Source organism: Microcebus murinus, chromosome 15 (assembly GCF_040939455.1).
Source record: "Microcebus murinus isolate Inina chromosome 15, M.murinus_Inina_mat1.0, whole genome shotgun sequence".
NCBI classification, from domain to species: domain Eukaryota; kingdom Metazoa; phylum Chordata; class Mammalia; order Primates; family Cheirogaleidae; genus Microcebus; species Microcebus murinus.
Genome location: NC_134118.1, coordinates 7,592,991 through 7,611,543, shown reverse-complemented (window position 1 = coordinate 7,611,543; position 18,553 = coordinate 7,592,991). Strand labels below are relative to the sequence as shown.

Sequence of the window (18,553 nt, the reverse complement as noted above, 5' to 3'; positions counted from 1 at the left end):
TATTTTGGTATATCTTGAAGTACCTTCTGAGCTTCAAATTTTTAGGTTGGAGCCAGTGGTTAGCACTGTTAAAACCCATGACACCAAGTCCTTAGAACACCTAAGAAATCTACCATCTCTATTAACCCAATTAATATTTTCTTTTTAAATGATTGTTAAAGCTTAAGAAATGAATTTCAGGCCGGGCGTGGTGGCTCACACCTGTAATCCTAGCTCTCTGGGAGGCCGAGGCGGGCGGATTGCTCAAGGTCAGGAGTTCAAAACCAGCCTGAGCAAGAGCAAGACCCCGTCTCTACTATAAATAGAAAGAAATTAATTGGCCAACTGATATATATATGTAAAAAATTAGCCGGGCATGGTGGCACATGCCTGTAGTCCCAGCTACTTGGGAGGCTGAGGCAGTAGGATCGCTTGAGTCCAGGAGTTTGAGGTTGCTGTGAGCTAGGCTGACGCCATGGCACTCACTCTAGCCTGGGCAACAAAGTGAGACTCTGTCTCAAAAAAAAAAAAAAAAAAAAAAAAAAAGAAATGAATTTCACAACTTACAAAAAGAATTCCAGGAATACTGATCACAAAATTAGAAAAATTTTTCTTTTAATTCTTTACAGTAGAATTATTTGCTTTATTTCTTTTATAAATTGCCATAATTAACTTAAGAAGATGAGCGTATAGCTTTTTGAGAGCAAATTATTCTTAGAATACCAACTACTGAGGGATGATGTTCTTGATGAAATGGAATGCTTTTCTTTCTCCTAGTCCTGAGCTGACTTCTAAAAGCAAGTCACCCTAGCCTTTTTATGTCAGGATCAGGAGCAAATGTTGAGAAGAAAATTTGACAAGAGATTCAAAGAACAAGTTATACTCATATTTAATGCCCAGAAATTACCTTGTGAGTCCTCTAAGTTTTCAGGAAAACTTTCATTACATGATAGTTTTTTGATTGGTTTAATTATGCTTTCTTCTAAAGAGAAGGCAGATGGAAAAAATGAATAGTAAGGAGAATATTTTAGGAAAAGCAGAGGAAAAAAGGAATTAGATGATTAATGACAAAAATCTAGAAAGAACTCTTAAAATGAGAAAATGTGCCCACGCGTTGTCACAGCTTTCATCTAGTACCAATTGTACATTCCCTTGAGACTCAAAGTTGTCCTGCTGTCATTTAAAGGGATTTGTGTGACTGGTTGATTCAGTGAATATTACTTTTAAATATCTAAGGAAAAATAAGTAAATTACAGTGCTACAGCATATGACTCACCTCAACACCATTAAATGGATAAGCTGAGTCTTTAAAAAACCTGGAAAACTTGTAAAAAGTCCAAGTGTGTTAATGTCAATCAGAATACCTCACTAGACTGCTCACTTGCTGTAACAGCAATCGTCAGACTTTTTGATCCAATACCACCTACAGTTTTTTAAAAAAACTCTGTACCTCTTCATGGACTTTTAATTTGATATCTAAAATTTTTAATCATAAACTTAACAGGATAAGGATGTCTTTGCAAAGGATGTCATTTCTGGCATATTGTATTATAGACATTTAAAAAATAAAACTATTACATTTCTCCTTTAAACATAGCCAACAGAATCTAAATATCATAGTGACTTTATGCCCTCCGATACTGATGTACAAATAAAAGAACAAGTTCCTTTTTGACATTGAGAAATTTCACATTAATTCCTTTTCCCCTTACAATTATATTTTTATTCATAACTCAGCTTCCAAATTTTATCCAAATATAATCTTAGGCTTAAAAGTCTTTAAATTGAAAAATGTGTATAAATTGAAAAACATTTAAATTTCTTATAAGTCTAAGTAAGTATATTAAAATACATTTTTCTGCATTTAGTTATAATTACAATGTTTCATTATATATAATTAAGCAAAAAGATGAATATTATACATTCTGATTACTAAACATGAAAAGTAAGTTTTTTTGAATATGCATCTCTTAACGAGAAAGATGGGACTTTTTTGGGTAGTTCACGTTATCAGCAAATGAATAATTGCTGCTATAATCACACAAGGTTGAGCATCCGTGCTATTTCTTTTCTCTTTTTTTCTTAATTTTTGGAGACAGAAACACTGAGAAACCTTGTTAATACAAATAAATAGTTGGGAATGAAAGGGGTTTTGTTACAGCTTTGCCACCCCATTCTTTGGACTCTCTTCAAAGTTACAGACCAAAAGTCATAAGTGACCTCATAAAAAATGATTTTTAATTACCTGTCAGCTAACAACTCAGTTAGGTCCTCCTTCAATTTTCTGAAAGCTAAGAACTGAAAACCAACTTAAAAAGGATTTGTTCCCAGTCATCAAAGTTGCTTTCTCAACAGTAACATCAACATATCAGATTTTCCATTCAATTGGCACCCCAGTTATTTTTACATTTTGGGGAAACGGGAAACACACCATAGTAGCCACTGACAATAAAAAAGTGGAACAGAGACACCTTGCTAAGGCAGATCCACGTGGGAAAGACCCAGATGGAAGGCGAGCATCTGGCAAATGATTTCCTTAAAACTATCTGTGCTCAAGTAGTAGCTGGAAAACCTTTGTGCGCCCCCTCCAGATTATGCATATCTGGGTTAGAAGAAGGTAGCTGCAATGTATTTAAAACTAAATATCGGTAAAGGAAAGCAGTGTATATTTATATTTTAAATGTCTTCTTTCATTACCTGCATTACTCCTTTTGAAAGCAAGTTCTGCCCGAGTGGGTCCCAATGACTTAGGAAATAACTGAGTTCTCCAAGTGTGTGGGTTTATCTCCTTTCTTCCACTGGCTATCAAGGACACGTTCTTGGGATTTACACCTTAGAAGAACAAAGCAGTCATTTCAAAGGTTAGAATGTGATCATAAATTTGAAGGAAAAATATATAATACATTCAAAGACTAAAATACCTTGGACAGGAGAATAGAAATAAATTTAGGTTAAAATGTAGCAAATATTTGCTTTTTGTGAACCCTAACATGATCCTAAACCCTCAACACAACCACCTGGAATACTCACTTTATGCTTTATGAACAGAAGATACTTTCTATAATATACATAATAGTAAAAATTTGATGTTCTTGCTAAATGTATTATAAAAATTGAAGTGTTACAAAATTTTTTTCGAAAACATGACATTTCCATGTCACTCACTTGTTTTTAATGCTCTGGGCCAGACCCTTGGTGTAGTGGGAAAAACATAGACACACGAACAAGAACTCAGGGAAACCTGAGAAGTTCTGAAATAGACGTGTTACAGATCCATCTGTAATGCTTACTTGTGTATTAGACATAGTAAAATCTAAATAGTATCACTTGTGAACCAGAGAAGGTGTTGGAATGTACTTGGAAAAGAGGACAGCTTAAATTATTTGTGATTTTCTGATCTGTGAAATGTTGGGTCAGCCTTCGGCTTGGGTACTAGTGGTCAAAGGGGGTTGTTTTATCTTGTTTCTAAGAGAGTTGAAAACGTCTTGAGCTCATTTTCTTTTTACTTGACAATTAAATTTGACTGAACTTGTGAGATGCTAAAGATGTCACACGGTCTACGTCTTTAGTGTTTTCTTTAGTTAGTATAGAAATCTATAGTATGTTTAAACCTAAACTGAAGACTGCATTAATTTAGGAAGTTAGGACTATTTCTAGGCAGTATAAACTTTTGTTTTTCACAAGCTTAATTCCTTAGAAAGGTTTCGCATTTATGAGCAATGTAATAATATCCCTTACTTTGAAACCCGAAGGACTGAGCCTCAAGTTACCCATTGTCGGTTCTCCAAGGAAACACTCCATCAGGCAAGAAAGTCCCCTTTCTTTTATATATATATATATATATGTATTTTTTATTTTCCTTTTTTTTTTGAGACAGAGTCTCACTGTGTTGCCCGGGCCAGAGTGCCATGGCATCAGCCTAGCTCACAGCAACCTCAAAGTCCTGGGCTCAAACAGTCCTTTACAATCCTTCTGCCTCAGCCTCCTGAGTAGCTAGGACCACAGGCATGTGCCACCATGCCTGGCTAATTTTTTCTATATATGTTTTTAGGTGTCCAATTAATTTCTTTCTATTTTTAGTAGAGACGGGTCTCACTCTTGCTCAGGCTGGTTTCAAACTTCTGACCTTGAGTGATCCACTCGCCTCAGCCTCCCAGAGTGCTAGGATTACAGGCGTGAGCCAATGCGCCTGGCCTAAGTTCCCTTTCTTATAGGGTATAACTCCCTAATAAAACACCTACAAACAGAACTATAATAGACAATTACCTGATAATAAAGAAGATGTACTAGGTGGCAATTACATTGAAAACATCTTCACCCAAAAAGAAAGTGCAATGTAGGGGGAAAAAATTAAAAATCTCTTTAAATGAACACAGTTTTCATAAATATAGTTCAATACAAGGTCTTTTTAAAATAAAGATTCCAATTCTGTTGGAAATACATACATCCTAGAATTTAAAATTATTTATTAGTTTATAAGCTTTTATTGGGTACCTTCTATATAACAAACACTGTTAGGCAGAAGTAGAAATTAATATAATTTGATAATGATATGTATCAATATATAAAGATAATTGCTCAAGAAGTCAGTTAGCAAATATTTACTGAGCACCTCCTATGTGCCAGTGTGTGTGGCATTGGACAAAAAGTGGTAAACAAAATAGAGCATTCCTATCCTTTTGTCTCTTATAATCTAATGAGAAGAAAGACATTTATAGTTATAATGAATTAAGTAAATAATTAGCAGTGTGCAAACTGGAAGAATCTGATGCAACCAGGCAAATAACAGAAGCAACTCAGCCAGTCTTCCTTTCAAAAAATCAATTTTAAGCTGAAATGTGAATCATGGTTAGGGGCTGGGGAGGCGTGTTCCTGGGAGAAGCGACAGTTTAGGCAGAGGCCCTTAGACGGGGAAGCCCACAGAGGTGGGTGCTCAGCTCGGATGCAGTAAGAATAAGGAGTGGTACAAAATGAAGCTGGATGGGGGAGGAGGATCAGATAATGCAAGACTTTGTATATGGTGTTAAGAAATTTAACATGCAGTAAAGGAGGCTAAGAGAGACATGACACATTGAATAAACAGGAAAGATGGTAAGAGCTAAATGGGAAGAGAGAAGCATTCTGTGGAAGCTGTTCTTACAGCCAGCAGAGGTGGCATCGATTCATGCTTGGAGTCCTGGTTCCAGGAGCACAGGGTGAGACCAGAGGGCACCTGGTAGCATTTCCATTGCATACTCTATTTGCAACTACCTTGTGATAATTAAGTACCTAAGGCTTACAGGGTGAGCTGATAGATGACTGTAGTCCCATTGTAAGTAACAGAAAACAGAATCTCAAAGTCTTGCTCCAAGTACACAGCTGGTCAGTCGCAGGTCAATAACTATGACTCTTGCGTCTCTTTCCCTGAAGGCCAGTGTCACAGATCTGCCAGTCCTTGTAGTATAATGTCATGCTGCCCTGCAATTATATGGTACATTTCTAGAGCTCCCATAATCCTAAAGGTTGATGCTTAAAATAAGACCTTTTATATTTGGCTTCACAGTAAAAAAAGAGGGTCCCCCCCCCCCAGATATTATTTTTATTCCTGAAGATATTCAATTACAAAAATATTTATGGACCACAAATAAATGTCAAAGATTTCTTCTTATTCAGGTTTCTATCTTCTGCACAATTGCTGGTTCACAGTAAGTGCTCAATAAATGTTTGTCCAAGTGACTGAAATGAGCCCAATTCTAGTTTCAAATCTCATCCAGCTCTAAAAGGGTCATCTTCAAAACAATGCCAATAGGGTGACAGACAGTAGGGCTCACATTTAGGTTTCAAACAATTCTTTGTCATTTTGAGTCCATCTTTAAAGTGTCAATTATAGCCATACTCTCATCCCAAGTAATTTGCAGAATTTTTTAGATCTTTCTAGTTAAAAAAGAAATGATCAGACAGGGCTCAGAGACCCTGAATTGTATTCTTAAAAACCACTTAGGAAGCTGAACTGTGAAAACAGGGTGCTTGGATCCATTTACCCTTTGCCAAAATCTACAGTGTCTTTCCTGCCACCAGAGGACTCACTTCTATAAGACAAAAATAGTGATTTGCTAATTTTCAGTGATTTTTTTTTTAAAACAGATAAAAGTATCTATCTCCCATGAATCTATATCCTAGAAACTTTCTTACTTCCCTGCTCTTGCGATCACATTAGAACTCTCTGAGGGTTTCAACGCTAAATTTTACAAACCTGCTGGTATCTAGAAATTACAACACAGGTATTTTGGTCCTTTTAAAAGTGTGCACCAACCCTTACGGACTTCATTCCAACTCCTCTCACCTTCCTAAGGGACTTTGGTCCCTCGGCGTCTCCCTCTTCCCCTGGACTACCCGTTCCTCCTCCCACAAGCACTCAAACCCATGTGGGCACAGCCCTGCTGGGAGCATTGCTAAGCAACCCCCTGCATTTCACACCTGTTAGGTTCCTTTGCTAAGCTCCTCTTCAAGGCAAACTGAGATGCAACAGCTTAAGTGAGAACTGCCATTACTACAGTCTGATTATAAAGAGACATGTGGGTAAATTTCTCATCCTATGATTGTAACAATATGATAATTTCCTATACAAAAAAGTTAGAATGAATTAATTTTTTTCTCACTTTCCAGGATCATAGCATAATGTCACAAATAGAACAGTCTTTTTCGAACTGCAGGAGAGATTACAGTGGTGAAAATTTGACTTTATAAGGAAGAAAGAATAAGGACTTTAAACTCAAGAGTAGATTTCCAAATAAACTCAAAATATTTCCAATTTTTAAAAAGTGACCAAGAAAACAAAAAGACTAGCAAATGCCATGTTCATATCTTACATTAGTAAAAATGTTACCGTATGGGAATTTTCTAATCCCCATCCCTTGGCTCACAAGAATCTGCATCTCCCCCACACCCTTTTTCGTTTGTTTGTTTGTTTGTTTTTAAATTGCTATATCATAGTTGCATATATTTTTGGAGTACATGTGATATTCTGACACATGTATACAATGTGCAATGATCAAGTCAGGGTAATTGGGATATCCATCACCTCAAACATTTATCTTTTCTATGTATTTAGAACATTACAATTCATCTCTTCTAGCTATTTTGAAATATATAATAAATTATTAACTTTAATTTTCCTACTGTCCTACCAAATACTAGAACTTATTCCTCCTGTCTATATTTCATCCCCACCCCCAACTATTTTAATAAAATATTTGTAAATTCATTTGCTATATGCTACCAAGGAGATACACATAAATGTCTTCCCTCTGTTTCTCTCTCCAGTTGCACACAATCTTTCATGACCTATGTTTTTTCAGGCCTGCTTCCCATGCCTCACCCTGCTGCCACAGAGCCTAAATAATTTGCTTACAATGAAACAAACCTTAATATTTAATCTACTTAGATCTCCAAATACTCAGTTATAAAGTTTTGCTCTGTCCTTGATAACTTCATGCCAATCTCTTCAACCTCTCTTAGAACTGTTAGTGCCTTCCTCCTCACAAATCAGCACAGGAGCGTGGTTGCAAAGCCTTGGTTTGCTATCGTAAGTTCATTCCGACTCGACAGCTGCGGCTCACCCTGCACACCCACTACGCCTCCTGTTTTCTCTCCCAGTCATTTCTAAACTTCGTGCAGTTTCATTTTTTTTTTTCTCTCTTCAATTACTAACAGGAATGGGTCCCAGCTGGATTCCTAGAACTAAAATTTATATGGCTGCCTATGAGGTACACAGGAAAAGGTGTAACGTACCAATCTCTTGCTAATAAATCCAGTCTCAACCTTTCCGCTCATCTGCCTTACCCTCCCTCCCAAAACAAGCTTCTGGGAGATGAAGACCATGGCTTGTTCAGGAGACTTAGCTGTAAAAAGCAAATCTTCCTCAGGTAAACACAGAGCCTGCTTATTGCATTTAGAAAGCTAAAAATGAGCAAGCCCATAAAAACCCAAAAGAAAAAATCACCTCCTCCTCACTGGACTAAAGATATATCTGTACAGACACATGATGATGTAAAAATTGATTCCCTTTTAGATTAAACTGAATCTGAAACTGTTTTTTCATTGGATTTAGAGGAGAAAGTGCTGTTTGCAGGCACATGATAAACTCCCCACTGTCTGTCTAGAGCTTTCTCCCAAGCCCCAGATTCATATATCCAGGTGTCTGTCAGATCAACTCAGATGTTCCACAGGTAAGCCGAACTCCACTCTCGATTCTCCGCCTCCACGCTCCCGTGCTCTCCTGCTTCTGTCTCAGCCCACGTCACCGCCACCCACACAGCTGCCAAGCCAAAGCCTCCGAAGCTGACGCCGATTCCTTCCACTCCTGCGCATCACCCCCGCTCGCCTGACCACAAGTCTGTCAGGTTCGTGACCAAGATCCGTCTAGATTCTACCCACTTCTAGCTCTGCTGCTTCCACTCTGGAACTTGCCTCTCCCATCTGGATATGTGCGATAGTCTCTTGATCAGTGTCCCTGCCTCTCCTGAGCCCCTAGCATGCTCTGCCCCATAGCCAGAATGATCTTTTAAAAACTTACATCAGATCATTTAGGAAACAGTATTTAAAAATCTACATTTTATAAAAAGTTGTAATGGGAATGCAGAATTGCTTCAATAACATTTATTAGCATTTACTAACTGCATAGCTTTGCAGGGAGAGGGTGGTATTTTTGGAAGCATGTTCATAATCCTGATTTTTAGCTACTATGCATTTCTTGAGCAGAAATAGGAGATCTGAAAACAGGCTGAGCTACCAAAGCACACTGAGATTATACTTTTGATTTCACTGGTGCCCTTTCTCCAGAGATTCCAGGACACTTGAGCCTGACTAGTTAGCAGTAACCATTTATTTTCTCTGCTTACCTGGAAGGTATCTTGATTGTTTCAAGTAGTACTGTTTAGCTGTTGAAGCAGTTGACAATTCAGAATCAGATTTTAGAGAAATAGGTGCAGGTAAGTCCTTGTTTTCCCCTAGGGAGTGGTTGGAGCCTGAGGGTACTGACTCAGGAAGCCTTGAAAGTCAACATGAGGCAGCATTACAACGTGAACAATGAGAAGTTCCTACCCACCCTCTGTGCATCTTCTCAAACCAGTCAATGGTTTTCATCAGAGTCCTCTGGCTAAATGACAACTCCTCTCTACCTCCGGTAGATATTAAGCAGTGCATAGAATCATTTCTGATACCAGACAGTACATGACAGGAAGCTTTATAGTGGAGCAGCAGTTTGCTTGTGTGCAGTTGTTAGGCTGGCTTAGGGTGAGAACCTGAACAGTACAGGACTTAATGCGGTTAATGGAAAACTTAGAGAGTGATCACAAAGCCTGTGAAACGAAAGCCGCAGGAGTCTGGAGAGTCCAGAGGTTGTAAATCTAACTCCAGACCAGACAACTGCAGCGATATCAGCATTCCTATCACCCCTGATAAGGTGGAAGCTACCCTCTCCCTTATCTCTACAGGATGAGACCAACACAGGGGTCCCAGAAACTGATCATTTGAAAAAGCATTTATTACACTGGCTGTTCTGGCCCTGTTGTTCACTCCCCCTGGAAAAACCCTCTATAAAACCTAATGCTTTTCCCTCCCCGTCGTGGTGGATGCTTTTTTTTGGCCTCCACCCATCTGCACCCAGATGCTCAAATAAATGGCATTTTGCTACCCCTGAGGCTTGGTGTGTCTTCCTTTCAGCTCTGGACCTAACATCAGTATGTTTCTATCTTTCCTGTAACTGCTGCAGTGTGAAGTTGGTGCACTGAAAGGGAAGACAATAATAGCCATCTTCACCTGTCAACTAAAATAACTTGTAATCAGTAAGGTTGTTTGGGGCATGGCTGGATGGGCTAAGAAAACCGAAGTGGGGAAAGAAGGGCTAGTAAAGCTCCCATGTAAAATTTCCAATTACCCTAATGACACACATAGAAAACATGTATTTGCTGAGACATGCCCATTCCCCAGCATAGAACTTGTGGCTGAGCACCTGGCTGGCTGTTCAGTGGTGTTGGTACTAAGATTGACTCTGCCACTCAGTCCCTGCCTCCCCAGCCCTTTTTCTGTTTAGGAACTGGGGACTTTCAGCTTCCAGGCTTAGCTCTGTCTTGTTCCTGAGGCCATTTTAACTAAGCAGCAGTGCTTGAGGCAGCCTTCACTACCAGAGGATGGGGCTGTAACTTGTTTTGCTGCCCATTCCTGTGTGCTGTAATGAGCTCCTCACAACTGACCCTCCAACTGGGCTTCCTTGTTACTGGGGCCGGAATGTACTACCCAACTCCTATCTGTAAGGCAGGTGGCAGGCCCCCCTCCCCACCTTAGATCAAAAACAAAAGGCTCACAAGACCAGACCCGCTAAGGACAACTGCCAGGCCCCGCTGAAAACAACAACACCTGGATGTCCACCCAGATAAGAAAGTTTTCGGGCCGGGCGTGGTGGCTCACGCCTGTAATCCTAGCACTCTGCGAGGCCAAGGCGGGCGGATTGCTCAAGGTCAGGAGTTCGAAACCAGCCTGAGTGAGACCCCATCTCTACTAAAAATAATAATAATAATAATAATAATAGAAAGAAATGAATTGGCCAACTAAAAATATATAGAAAAAATCAGCCGGGCATGGTGGTGCATGCCTGTAATCCCAGCTACTTGGGAGGCTGAGGCAGTAGGATCACTTGAGCTCAGAAGTTTGAGGTTGCTGTAAGCTAAGCTGACGCCACGGCACTCTAGCCCAGGCAACACAGTGAGACCCTGTCTCAAAAAACAAAACAAAACAAAACAAAAAAACCCGAAAGTTTTCAGTTCCTAGATTCCGCAAATACTGCTAGTCCCTCCTATTTCTCAATAACCGTGGAAGGTCACAGTGGAAAATCCCCAGCTCTTCCCAACAAAAGTCCCTAGCCTGCCCCAAACAGTATAAAGGCCTGCACCCCCCTCCAAACAGAAGCGACTTCTCGGGCCCTCCCTCTCTTGAGGCCCGAGTGGGAGCACTCAATAAAGCCACGTTGTTTGGCCCCACTCTCTCTGTCTGCTTCTTTCACAGCCAAAAAACTTTACACTATCATCTGTCTTCATTCTGAGAATCTTCGGTTACCACCTAGAAATTCACACTGCCACATTCTACTTACCAAGTCAACACCCTTGGAAATGGACACTAATGGCCCTTTGAACTGCTGGTCACCCACTTTGGGGTAGTTCCTGACCCAGGTACATCCACTTCATTGGAAACAGCCCTGCCCACCTCTGGCATCTTCCCTTCCCTTCCTGCTGCTGTTATACCATAACTGAAAGTCTACCCCATTCCCAAACTGCTCACTCTAAAGACTTTCCTCTCCTCAAAGTCAAGGAGACTTTCCTCTCCTTTCACTCTTCTGCTCCTAGACCCAAAGAATTGTTTTTTAAAAAACTATAACTCCCTGTACATCTTTAAGTTGACATCTATAATTTTTCATTGTAAATAAATTTATTTCTTGTTTCTTGTTAATCGCAGATAGAAAAAAGTAAATGTTTTATAAGCAACATATTGTGAAGATTGACTGTAATTGGAATATTGCATGGTAAGAAATACCAAGAAATACCATACAAATACTTGATAAAAATAAGTTTTAGCTATCTTATCCATAAAACACTCTGAATCTTCAAAAAATATATAAGATTTTTATGTATGGGTTTTGAAAAATGAGATGGTCCTTATGAGATGAGTATGAGAATGAGAACATTCTCATACATTTAAAAGAATATGCATGACTATCCTCTGGTGCTTCAGTTAGTTGTGAATCAACATGCTTCCCAGCACAGGCTAAAATAAAGCAGCCCCCCTTACCTGCAGTGGCTGTGTTCTAACACCCCCAGTGGATCTTGGATCCACTATATCCAGATCTTATATACTGTCTTTTTTCCTTTATGTACCTACATACTTATGATGACGTTTATAAATCGGGCCCAGTAAGAGATTAACTTCAATAATAATAACATAGAACAATCATAACAATACACTGTAATAAGTTATGTGAATATGGTCTCTCTCTCTCTCTCCTCTCTCTCTCTCTGCAAATATTTAGTTGAACTGTGCCATAGGTAACTGAAACCATGTAAAGTGAAACTGCAGATAAGGGCAGACTACTGTGCCCTATTTCTAATGCAGGGTTTTTCCCTTAAGAGAAATATGTACAAGAAACAACAGAAAGCCTTTTCAGTTAAAGGCGCCAGTCTTCTGATTTCTCCCTTTGCTTAGTGCCTCTAGTGTCACGTAAGATTTGAAATAGCTGAAAGATGTGACTTTCCAAGTGGGAGAGGAATTAAGTAGGCATATCCTCAAGTTCATGTATTTTAGGAAAGGGTATGTATGAAACGTGAGGATCTGGAAATTGACTGTAGAAGAATTATCCAAGCATATGTCCCCTCTAGAGAGTCTTCATGCATCTTCGAGGGTATGTGTGCCCCAAAGTCTGCACTATACCCTGCCAGACAGCTACTGGACAATTTCCCTGACTCACAGCACAGCTGTTCTCCTGATGCCTCTTCTGTTCCAAAGAGGAAAAAAATTGAAAGTATTTTTCCAAAATGTTCACCAAAATTTAACCTAACCTAACTTTGACGATGAATAATGTATTAATAAGGATCTAACTTGTAAAAAGAAAAGGGACTTTTAGAAATATTAAACTTCCAGAAAGTTCAGAAAATGATCAAAAAAGTTTAGTATAGCAAGCAAGCTAATAATTAAGTCTTAACACCATCAGAAGAAACCACTAACTTTGTACATGGTGCTCTCTTTCTGCAAATAGGCTTGTGAATTTCAAATGGGAATAATGATGATCACAATTCACAACAGCACCATAAAAACTGAACAAGAACCCCTTCCTACACACGCACACAGCCACACCCCCCCACACACACACACCACTCACCCACTAATACTGAGAATCATTCCTGTAAGAAGAGTCTTAACTTTTCAGAGGTATGCATAAGGATTTGGGTTTTGTAGAAGAGAACAATATTAATTAAGCCATGTTTTTTTTTAAGGTCTACATTCATTTATATTTAATGAGTAAAATATAGTTGATACATGATAAAAATATTTTTTTCCTGAGAAATTTGAGAACTTACCAAAATGGAATATCTTTTTTCTTCTTTTCTTTGAAAACGCCCATGCTTGGCTTCTTGGAATGGGAGGCTCCAAAATCACCATCCTCAAACTCCTCCCAGTTGTCTCTAGACTTGAAGGTAGCCTGGCCCCAGCGCCTCCTTGCATTTTTATGACCCAGTGTGCCGTTTGGCTTCTGTGGTGAAAAGTCAGTCATCATAATCTTTAATCACGTGCTGAATGCCTTTCATGCATGAGCTATAGTGTTAGACACTAAGAATCCCCATTCTCAAGGAGCCTTCCATATACTAAAGGAGACAACATACACACACATTTAAATGCATTACCAAAAATAGGTAGTAAATGCCAAAATTATAATAGGTATTTAAAGGAGAGAGATCTGTGAACTTTGGTAAGGGGGGAGACTTGAATATTTAGGATCTGAGTCGACCCTTTATTGATGTGAAGGATCCAGAAAACTGAGGCTTGGCTGTGTCTCTTTGGGCAAGTGACTTAAGTTCTCAAAGCCTTAGCGCCCTTCCCAAGTGGAGACAGCCTTAAGGAGTGGACACTGAGGCTGGCATGTACCAGTATCTTTCACTCTTCCCCCTCCTACAATGCAGACATGACACCCAAAGGAGCAACAGCCATCTCATGGCCACAGCCACGAAAGCCACTTGCTGAGGGCGATGGAACAGGAAGGCGGCCCAGCCTGTTTCCTTTGGAAGCTGCACAAGCTCCAGGGTGCCTGCCACCCAGCTTCTTGTTAAGTGAGGAAAAACAACCCCTATTGTTTAAGCCACAGTGGTTGGGGTTTCTGTCATAAGTCACTGAATGTAATCCTAATGGACACAGAGAGGGAAGTCTGAGTCTGATTGTCTCAAAATGGTGGCATCATTAACAGAAATAAGGAATGTGGACATCCTGACTTGGGACAGAAAATGAATTGGTTTTATACAAATTCATAGAGTGGTTTGGGGCATATAAACAGCAAAATCACCAAGGCAATTCAAAACCAGCAAATAGAGCTTGGAAGGAAGGCAGCCAAATACAGCTTTGTTGGCAGCAAGAAGATGCTTTAAAAATTGATATGCTATTGCTTGAAGCTGGTGCTTTGATAATAATGGATGATGACAAAAAGTGTCCACTTCCATACTATTATTTTCTTTGCCAGAGACAACGATCTCCAGACTGAAGGGAATACAAAGATGTGAAGCTCCAGATGAGTAGAGTTAATAAGACAACACACTTCACTGAGTTCAAGCCTCCTTTTCGTGGCACTGTATTTTAGGGCACTGATGCTGAACACTGCTGAACAATGTCAGTGACAGAAAAGAAGCATGTATGTCTGGGAAGACATATAATATCATAATAATATAAATTATTTTCATAAAGTAGAGGAGGATATTTTGCAAACTCTACATTAAGTTTGGTATAGGATGAAGGCAAAAATTCTAAAAATTATTAAAGAGAATGTTTGTACATACTAGGAAAAAATGGTAAATCTTAGAGGCCCATCATTTTTCATAAAGAGCAAAAAATGAATGTGTTGGCTGTAGTGCATGTCCACTTCAGCCAAGTGAGTAACAGGATGTTTCATGGCATCCTTACCACTGAAATAAAGTGGTGAAAGGACAGCAAAGGTAGATCAGTACATAGTTCCATAATCTGACCAAGACTACTGAATAATGGATCAATATCAATCTAGAACAAGGTTCTAGTGGCCTGCCCAAAGGCTCCCTGCTGTTCTGTTCATCGTGAAGACACAGGAGAAAAACAAACAACTAAACAAATCCATAGTGGCAATAAGCTGGAATGGCCAAACTGAGAAGAAAAAATAAGGGTTCAAAAATAACTAGAAATTTGAGACATAAAAGTGAAGTCTTGCAACTCTTTGAATCCTAGAGATCAAATATATAAGTAGAGGTACAGGATATGTGATTTAGCAGAAGAATTTATAAATGCTTCAGGTAGACTTAGACATTTTAGTTGACAGAATGCTCAGTCCCAGCTCTGAACTTACTGGCTAGGTCAAATTCTAGGGCTAGGTTACTAGGTACTGAGAGAGCACACATGGGCGCCCAGCACAGTGCATAGCACTGAGCAGCTGCTCAATACATATTAACTTCTTTTTCTTCCCTCTCAGTACGAGGCAACATTTGATGTGCCAAGAAAAAAAGGGGGGGAATGCAAACCTTGGGAGCAGGAGTGAACATATGGTTTTGGAATGTTGGAGGAGATTCATCCTGCTCTGTCCTCCCTACCCTCTGTCCGTCTATCTCTGGCAGCCTCATTCCAGGTGGGAAACAGGCAGGTGAGAGGATTTAAAGGCTCCTTCACACACAAGATCTTAGGGTCACTCAGTGGTTGGTGAATGATGTCATATTCAGAGCATGTCCGGGAAGGGGGATGTTTTTCCTAGGTAAAGGGCAGATAATACAAGGGCGATCTTCAAATATCTAAAAGGTTGCCTTTTCTAGAAGAGTGATTAGATTTTATCAAAAGCTATTGAAAACCAGATTTTAGCTCAGCATAAGGAAGAATGTTCAGAACTGTCCCAAAGATGAAGTAGATTCCCCAGAACCCTGGAGGTTTAAAAATAGTGTGGACATCATGCCTGTAATCCTAGCACTCTGGGAGGCCGAGGCAGACGGACTGTTTGAGAATCTACCATGTGGCAGGCACCATTCTAGGTTCTGGGGCTATACTGATAAACAAAACAAACATTCCTGACCTCGTGGAGCTTTCATCCTAATAGGAAGGGCCAGATAATAAACAATAACATGAAAAACAAGTAATTAATAGTATATTAGACTGTAATTACTGCTATTGAGGGGTAAGGAAGCTTCACTTATACTATGATGGTGGGGGTGGTAGGGGACTGGATAAGGAATTAGATACAGTGTTAAGATCTCTTTCAGTCCTAGAATGCCATAATGCAAACACATTTGGAAGTGTACACCCCAAGGAGACAGCTAAATAATATGGCACTTGATGAGCTCCTGGAACAGAACAAAAGAAGTGGGAAGAAGAAGTTTTATACTATGCCTCACAAAAACAAACAAAAAAACCCTATTCTATTGATGTTCATTAGCATTTAAAAACTGTAAAATTGCAGTACTGTTAAAATATTTAAGATTTAGGATCAGTATTCTGGAGTACCCGATTCTTTTTCATTCTTTCTTTGAATTCTTCTCCATAAGATGAACTGTTAAAGGAAGTCTGTATCATGCAAACTTTATTACTTTCATTCTGAAAGTTTTTCTCTTTATTACCCATATTAGAATTTTTAAGTTATCTCATTCCAAACTTCTATCAGAGGAACCAGGGGGGTTTTAACATAGCATAATTCTTTTATATCTTCCCCAACATAATTAGAAATGTCTTGAAACCGAATCCTAATTGTGCGAGTCAAGCTATTTCATGTCAAGTGTCATTACTGGCTACTTACACATGGCATGTTTTTGATGATACTTGGAAATAGTGGCGGTTTCTGCTGATTCTGTTGCTGTGGAGGTTGCTGGACACTCACGTTCTGTGGTGGCTGAATGGGCTGCAGCGGTTGGTGGCTGGTTTTTGACTGAGGCTGTCCGACAGTCTGATCAATTATATCTGGCAGAGGCTTAGGTTCTAGTTCAACTAAAGATGGCTTCAGTTCTATTGGTTGCAGCTGCTTGTGTAAAGGCTGTTTTGATTCCAGATGATTTGAGCAAGGGCCTAATACCTGGCCAACTTGAAAATATGGGTGTTTCAATGCCTGTAAAAAGCATGGAAATAACAAAAAAGGGAAAGTGGTTCCACCTAAATTTATTGCACATAAACTATGATTGTCTGGCACTGGGCTAGGCATTTAGCATTAGCCTACATAAGCTTCAAAGATCAAGAAAGCACCCATATTTTCCACCATCCAGTGTCCCTATGTGGATAGTTCTAAAATATAACCAGAAAAGAAATGATTTGAGAAATAAATTTCATTAATAAAATTTAAAAGTATGAGTAGAAAAAATATAAAATCTCACTTGTAATTTTAAAACCTAGGCAAAACAACTGTTCTATTTATTTAAAGATTTTTGCATAAAATAAAATCTAATCTATAAGCATTGGTTATTGATATGACTAATTCACTCTAAAATACTAGACACTGATCATGGTTCAGAGTACATCAAAAGGCATTAAGAATTAAGAAAAACTTCCACATAGTTTATTGAAAATGATTAGCCACAGCTGTATATAAAATTCAGGGTTACTCTCGGCCTTAGTATAACAATAAAAAAATTCTAAGAAAGGAGACTACAAATACATATGTGTTTATCAATATACCAGCAAGGAAAAGACATTTATGGGAAGAAAATACAAAAATACTAATAAAAATGATCACTGGATTTTTACCTAGATCATTTTTCCAACTGCTTACATGGAGGAGAAAGAACCCCCTGATGTCTGGGTAGCATAGTCTAGAGCAGTGGTTCTCAACTTGGGGCAAGTTTGGAGACATTTTTTAGGAGACATTTTTTATTATGATGATGGGGTGGGGAAATGCTACTGGCACCTAGTGTCTAAAGGGCCAGGAACATTGCTAAATATCTCATAATGCACAGCATAGTCCCCTACAACAAAGAGTTATCTGGTCTGAAATGTTAGGATTGAAATTGAGAAAATATTCTAGAGAACGTCTGAAGCTTTCCATGCCACAAAGCTGTGAAAAAATTCCCTTCTCAGCATCCTATACCTGGGCAAAGGAGGGAATTTCCCAGCCCTGCTGCCTCTGGCTGTTCCTGTTTTCTGGGGACGGGCTCCTTAACAGTGCCAAGCCCTGGTCCCATGCCCTCAGCCCGTACCCACTTGTGTGGCAACACAGCCTTGACCAACAATTAATCCCTTCTCACACGTGAAAGGGCAGTTTTCAGAGGAAAAGAAAGTAGCTCTGTATTTTATTAATAGATGGTCTTTGAATCCTACAACTTAACCAAGCTTTCTCCCTAACTAGATCTTTCTGCATCCACTAAAAGCAGGGCTGTGAAACAGTGCACAAGAAAGCGTTAGTTAAGGGTTAGGGGAAAGGCAGGGAGGTATATTTTGGCAGAAGTAAATGGAGTTTTTCTTTTAAGATGTTCCCTACTGCAACTGATGTATAACTATAGTAATATTGCTAAGTGGAAGGCAACAGACATAATTTAAATACTTCAGTACCTAGCATACAGAAGGTACTCAAATTCTGAAGTAAGTCACATTAATTAATTAGTATGTCAGTGCTCCTAAATTAATAATGTATATTTTGGAGCTGGAACCTTTCAGGATGTGTTTTGTAATTTCAAGGCTTTGTAACAACTCTTCCCTTTTAAGATATCAACTGCCATCCTTCCAAGGGGAAACTTTAAATAATATTAGCATTTTTTTCTATTTATGAAGGGAGTAAGTGATCATTGCAGACAATAAGAAATGATCTCAAAAAGAAAATAAAAATCATCTCTAATCTCAACACCCAGAGACAACG

The 18,553-nt window shown here is 39.1% G+C and overlaps 1 protein-coding gene across 3 annotated transcripts in view; it reads right to left on the bottom strand.

The window, feature by feature from the left end:
• Window positions 1-18,553, bottom strand: part of LOC105865211 (serine/threonine-protein kinase MAK) — a 74,211-nt gene that overhangs the window by 12,579 nt on the left and 43,079 nt on the right. For 2 of the 3 annotated variants that reach the window (XM_076010456.1, XM_076010457.1), the window contains exons 9-13: window positions 16,511-16,816; window positions 13,083-13,255; window positions 8,859-9,007; window positions 2,677-2,811; window positions 887-961 (exon numbers count right to left, since the gene is read on the bottom strand). In XM_076010456.1, coding sequence (XP_075866571.1) covers window positions 887-961; window positions 2,677-2,811; window positions 8,859-9,007; window positions 13,083-13,255; window positions 16,511-16,816 — 838 coding nt within the window. The remainder of the gene's footprint in view (window positions 1-886; window positions 962-2,676; window positions 2,812-8,858; window positions 9,008-13,082; window positions 13,256-16,510; window positions 16,817-18,553) is intronic. The other variant, XM_012753647.2, reaches the window with a different exon arrangement.